General features: G+C 40.2%; 2 protein-coding genes across 2 annotated transcripts in view; one reads left to right on the forward strand and one right to left on the reverse strand.

Annotated features, from left to right (window-relative positions):
* LOC104772645 overlaps positions 1-3134 on the reverse strand; it is an 8255-nt gene extending 5121 nt beyond the window's left edge. The window contains exons 1-2 of the mRNA XM_010497237.1: positions 2006-3134; positions 8-1636 (exon numbers count right to left, since the gene is read on the reverse strand). Coding sequence (XP_010495539.1) covers positions 8-1636; positions 2006-3134 — 2758 coding nt within the window. The remainder of the gene's footprint in view (positions 1-7; positions 1637-2005) is intronic.
* Positions 3455-5650, forward strand: part of LOC104772647 (eukaryotic translation initiation factor 3 subunit B-like) — a 3104-nt gene continuing 908 nt past the window's right edge. The window contains exons 1-5 of the mRNA XM_010497238.2: positions 3455-3604; positions 4093-4229; positions 4540-4777; positions 4962-5108; positions 5413-5562. Of these exons, the coding sequence (XP_010495540.1) occupies positions 4120-4229; positions 4540-4777; positions 4962-5108; positions 5413-5562 (645 nt within the window). The 5' untranslated portion in view covers positions 3455-3604; positions 4093-4119. The remainder of the gene's footprint in view (positions 3605-4092; positions 4230-4539; positions 4778-4961; positions 5109-5412; positions 5563-5650) is intronic.

Raw genomic sequence — 5650 nt, forward strand, 5'->3', positions numbered from 1 at the left:
CGGTTACCATTTCCATTGTTACTACTACTGCTCAGGTCATCAACTGGTTTCTTCAAGCAGGATTTGAGGTTGACGTTTGGTGGTGGTAAGATTGGTTGGTGAAGTGGCGGTGCTTCGTCGAGCCGCTGGCTCTGTGGTTCATCATCTTCCTTTGTGTTTTCTGGTTCACGAGGCTCGGCTTTAGGAGCATCCACATCACGAAGAAAGTACTTTACGTTCACGTTTCCAAATAGAGAGTTGTTTCCTGTTGCATATCGAAAAGCAGTTTGTGCATCGGCTTTGTACAGAAAGACAACACGGCAGGTCGATGATTTCCAGAAAACCCTAATGGCGGACTGATCTAACAGCCCGAAGCGACCAAACCTTGCTTTTAACAATGCAGCTGAAGGGAGAGATGTGTCAGGTGGGAATTTCATGACCAGCATTGTGGGCTCAACCACCTTAACTGATGGAGCCGGTTTCTTCCCGGTTTGAGCTCTGCCTGCTTTTGCTTGTACCGCACTGCTTTGCTCTCTAACTGGTTTTATATTATCCTTTGCTTCTCGACTGATCTTCTTCTCAGAAGCCATTGATTTCAACTGATTAGTTTTCTTCAGCTTCTTAGCTGATGGGTTTTCATCTTGACGATCAGAAGAGAGACGTTTTTTTCCAGCTTTTGATGGCTCTTCAGTTCTCTTCAGAGTCTTGACAGGTTTTGAGGGTTTCGTGTCTCTGGCATTTTCGACAGTAGCATCAGAGGAAGATATTGCCAAGCTCTTTTGGTAATTAAGTGAACGGAAGCGGAGAAAAAATTTCCTAGCAACTCCAAAAGAAGCAACTGATGAGCCATTGAAAGGATCAAGAGAGAGATCTTGAAGATGACTCAACAGCTGCGGCACATCGACTTCCATATAGGATTGGTAATGCGCTGAACCAAGCTGGGACAATTTCTTGGCCCCAGCTTCCCCAGAAGATAAAAACTTTCTCTTCTCTGGATGGTCAGACTGAGGCTCTTTCTTCTTTTTCTTTTTCTTTTTTGGCTCTAAAGAAGAATTCTCCAAGCCCATTTCAGTTGAAGATCGTTTGGCAACTTTGACTTTCTTGAGTACAGACCCTGTGGAACTCTTCCCTTTTGATGCTGAAGTATGAGACTCAAGCAGCGGCTGGAGAGAGGTTCCAGCTGATTTTAGATCTGTTCCAGCCTCTTCTTTAAGACTCACCATAGCTTCAGATTTCCCATGCTCTGGAGGTAGAGCAGTTCTTTCTACCATTTTCTCCCTTGATTCTTCAGCTAAACCCTTTTCTTCATCACGAGGAAGCTTTGAAACTGAACATTCTGTACCAGGAATAGCTGCACTTGAAGAGGCAAAATCCATGCTGACAATCCCAGACTGCTCATCTTTCATTGGAGTTTGAAGCGTTGGAGCTCTTCTCTGCAGCACCAAATCCCCGTCCAAAGGTCCATCAAATCCATGGATATGAGAAGCTGCTGAAGTTGCGTCACCTTGGCCAAATTGAGCAGACTTATCACCAGCTTCATCCCTTCGTTTGAGAAGATACTTGTCTTGCTTTTTAGAGTCGTTAATCTTTGTGGGTTTTTTTGAACTCTTCAAGTCACCTAGCGTTTCTGCTATGACCAGTGGGCCACTCAAGGGAGCTGGAAACATGAGAAATTGGAAAAACACATCAACCACCAAGAAAATAAACAATGAAGCATATAAGGTAAACGTATGCAGGACTCTCCATAGTAGAAAGAGGCGCATAATGGTTATTAGGCCATATCTTGCAATGCAGAGTTCAACATCAATGAAAGTTCGTGATTCTTTCAAGCATGCTAATGTAAAGAATACAACTTCAAAGACATGGATCCTAAAATCATGAGAAGAGAGGATCTAAAAGTCACCAAAACCACTAAGTCTCACATCTTTGTAACACATATGTTAGCTGTTTCGAGCCTGCCTTGTAAAATGATACATACAAAGCAAAGATTACACATAAATGGATGATTTCTGAAAAGTGACAATACCTCGAGGCGGTGCTCTATTATGAGGTTCAAGAGTAGTCATTGAAGTACGAGCAGATTTGGTCCCAAAGGCCTGTGCATAGGTTTCATCAAACTCCTCGAAGACTGCCTTGCGGAAAGCACAAACAACTGCTTTCTTCTTCATAAACTGTAGACCGTCAGAATCATAGTCTCGAGGGGCTAATGCCAATTGCTTCACAAACGAAAGGGCTTCAAGGGGTGAAAACTTATCCCTAGAATTCTTAATCTGGTCAGCAGAGTAAACGGCTTGAAGCTCGTAATCAGGCACATCAACAGCGAAATAATCCTCAACGTTACTAGGCCTGAAGTTAAAAGGATTCCGACATTTACAAGTCAAGCCAAGAGCTGACCTTCTACAGGCCTCATCCATGGCTTCCTCAACAGCCTTGAGAAAATGCTTAGAAACAGTCTGCTGAGATTTCTCCTCTAGATTGGGCTCAAAGGGAATAAGCTCAGCAGGATCAAACCAACCATAACTACTATCCCCAAAAAAGGCAACAAGAACATGGTCAATCCTCCTCATACGACGAACAGAAGGAGACGCAAAAGCTTCATTGAATATATGACCAGGCCACCAAGGATGAGACTTTACCTTTCCCCAAACCAAATCTCCTACTTGAAACCCATAACTCAATGCCCTCGATACACCAGAACCCATTTTCTCACTCGCAACATAGTCATCAAACTCGGATAAGAGAGACTTGTAATCCGTAACTCCTCGCTTCTCCAAATCCAGTGTCTTCTCATCAGCGTCGGAGCCAAGCTCACTAGACTGATCATCGGACACATCTTCTTCTTCTTCTTCTTCTTCTTTTTCATCTTCTTGTTTAAGCTCAGAGCTATCATCCTTATCAGTTAAAATATCCTCGCTTTTAATATCATATCCCTCACTCCCTATGAGACCATCTTTCTCCGATCTCTCACTCTCGGAAACCCTAGCATCATTTGTAACCGCCGAATCGAGCTCCATGGGTAAGGAAGCTGCAGCATCACCATCATCATTAATGGCTTCGCCGCTCGAATCAACAACACCAGAATCTTTAGGAGGAGTTGTTACCTTAGGATCCTGAATCGAATCCGTTTGTTGAGTAATCTGAGCATCATCGTTCATCACCGAAAGAGTAATCAATGGAGAGTTGTTACTACGAATCGAGAAGAACCCTAACGCAGCAGAGATTATTATTATCCGTATTTAATTTTGGTTTCTGGACAAGAAGACACAAGAAAATGAAACTAAATCATCTGATGAGTCTGATGAGAGAACGATGTCGATGATGATGATGATACAGACACAGCTACTAAATTAGATGTTAAAAAGGCTAAACTCAGCCCATAAAAATACATATAAAAGCCTGTTAAGTTAAGGCCGGGTTTAAAACCCAAATATCAGTACACTTAAAACGTAGGGTTTTGTATGTATCTCTGTGAGACGGCGTCGTTTGATCTAAAACCTGAAACAATCGCATCCTTCTTCTTCCTTACAAGCGCCGACTTCAATCTTTTTTTTTTTTTTTCTCCTACGAATCTCATCAGCTTCAATCTCTTCTTCTTTGATTTTGCTGTCAGCTTTATCTCTATAGGGTACGTTTCTTATCCATGATTCGTTGTTCTCTAGCTTGAAAAGATGAGCCTTGAGAAATTTTTGCCATTTTCACATCTTGTTGGTCTTCTGGATTAAATAATAATAACTAGGGGGTATAGTTTCTGGTTTCTTCTATAAGCTTAGGAACTTGTTACAAGGGGTTTGTGCTTTGGTTTCTAGATACACTGAGTGGGGAGCGTTGTGATTGAAAGTTTCAGTCTTTGATTCCCTTTGAACTTATTATTAGGACATTGCTAGTTTGCTGTTTCAATGCCTTCAGTTTAGGTTAGGGACAAACTAGCTCCAAAGACAGATTTTTTTTTTTTTTTTTTTTTTTTTTTTTTTTTTTTTTTTTTTTTTTTTTTTTTTTTTTTTTTTTTTTTTCACATTGATTTGGATTTTCATATATGTTTATCTGATTTAAGTTGAAATGTGTTAAAAGACTGATTACTCTCTATCTCTCTCTCTCTCTCTCTCTCTTTGGCAGATTTTTTTGGATCTAAGTTTTGGAAGCATGGAGGTGCTTGATATTGATGCCCGAGCGGCTAAGCTAGGAATTGATTGGTCTCAGGTTAATCTTGATTCCATCCAACTTCCTCCTGGACAAGACTTTGGGATCGAGAGGTGAGAGATTTTCCATTACATCTCTCTAGTTTTTCATATCTCCTCCTGCTTTGTTTTTCTAGAATGTTTGAAATTTGTGAATCCTAATTCTAATCTTGTGTTTATACAATGGGATGAATGAATGCTCTCTAGGCCTTTTGCTATTAGATATTTTTTAAAATTTGGTGTATTTTAGTCATAGTCTGAATCGGTTTTATCTCTAGCTTTATGGTGCAAAGCTCATTCTTGCTTATACAGATTATTTTAGAACGTATGAACAATGCAACTAATTCGTTATATACCTTATTTTTTTGGTGTGTGGTGGTTGTAGTGATGATGAAGCTGTTTACCACGATGACCAGTCAGAATTCGACACTGGATTCGGTAACATTATCGTGGTTGATCACCTCCCTGTTGTTCCCAAGGAGAAGTTTGAGAAACTTGAAGGTGTTGTCAAGAAAATTTACAACCAGATAGGTGTGATCAAGGAGAATGGTCTGTGGATGCCTGTTGATCCCGTTACCAAGATGACATTGGGCTACTGTTTTATTGAGTTCAATTCCCCTCAGGTTATTTATCTACAAGCAGTTTAATTAGCTTAATCTATCTGTTTAATTTGTTCTCAAGCAATAATAATGTAGGCCTCATATGTTTGAATACTTTATGTTTCTTAATAGAACTTATTTGTTCTCAAGGATAGCTTCGTCTCTATGTTAACTTGTCGAGCTTTGCTAATAGTTTGTCTCAATGCAGGAAGCACAAAACGCTAAGGAAAAGTCTCATGGCTACAAGTTGGACAAGTCTCACATCTTTGCTGTAAACATGTTCGATGATTTCGACAGGTTGATGAATGTGAAGGAGGAGTGGGAGCCTCCTCAGGCCAGGCCGTATGTCCCTGGGGTACGTTTACTTTTCATCATACTACTGACGGCAGTGTTTCTAATTCCCCTTGTACCTTGAAAACTTGTCTTGTAATAACTTCCACTATCTCTGTGTGATCACTTCTTTATTTTGTTTTTTCTCAGATTGATTCAGTTACTTCATGTGTTTGCCAGTTGCATTAGAGTTATGATCTGTTTACGCATTTGATGTATACTAATCAATAATTATAATCGCCGAAACTGTTGTTGCATGTTTATTTTGTTATTCAATACAGTCTTTTGAGGTGCTTGTTCTCGTTGCTTATATGGTGTTCATTTTTCAGGAAAATTTGCAAAAGTGGCTTACTGATGAAAAAGCCCGGGACCAGCTCGTCATTCGTTCTGGCCCTGATACAGAAGTTTTCTGGAATGATGCTAGGCAGAAGAATCCCGAACCTGTTCATAAACGTCCTGTAAGTTACTTAGATCTTCCTGTATATCTGCTATTTATTACTTGACTGATTAGAGTAATGTTATGTTACCATCATCTGAAATATTCGATGTTGTCCTCCTACGCAGTAT

This window comes from Camelina sativa, chromosome 20 (assembly GCF_000633955.1).
Source record: "Camelina sativa cultivar DH55 chromosome 20, Cs, whole genome shotgun sequence".
In the NCBI taxonomy this organism is placed as follows: domain Eukaryota; kingdom Viridiplantae; phylum Streptophyta; class Magnoliopsida; order Brassicales; family Brassicaceae; genus Camelina; species Camelina sativa.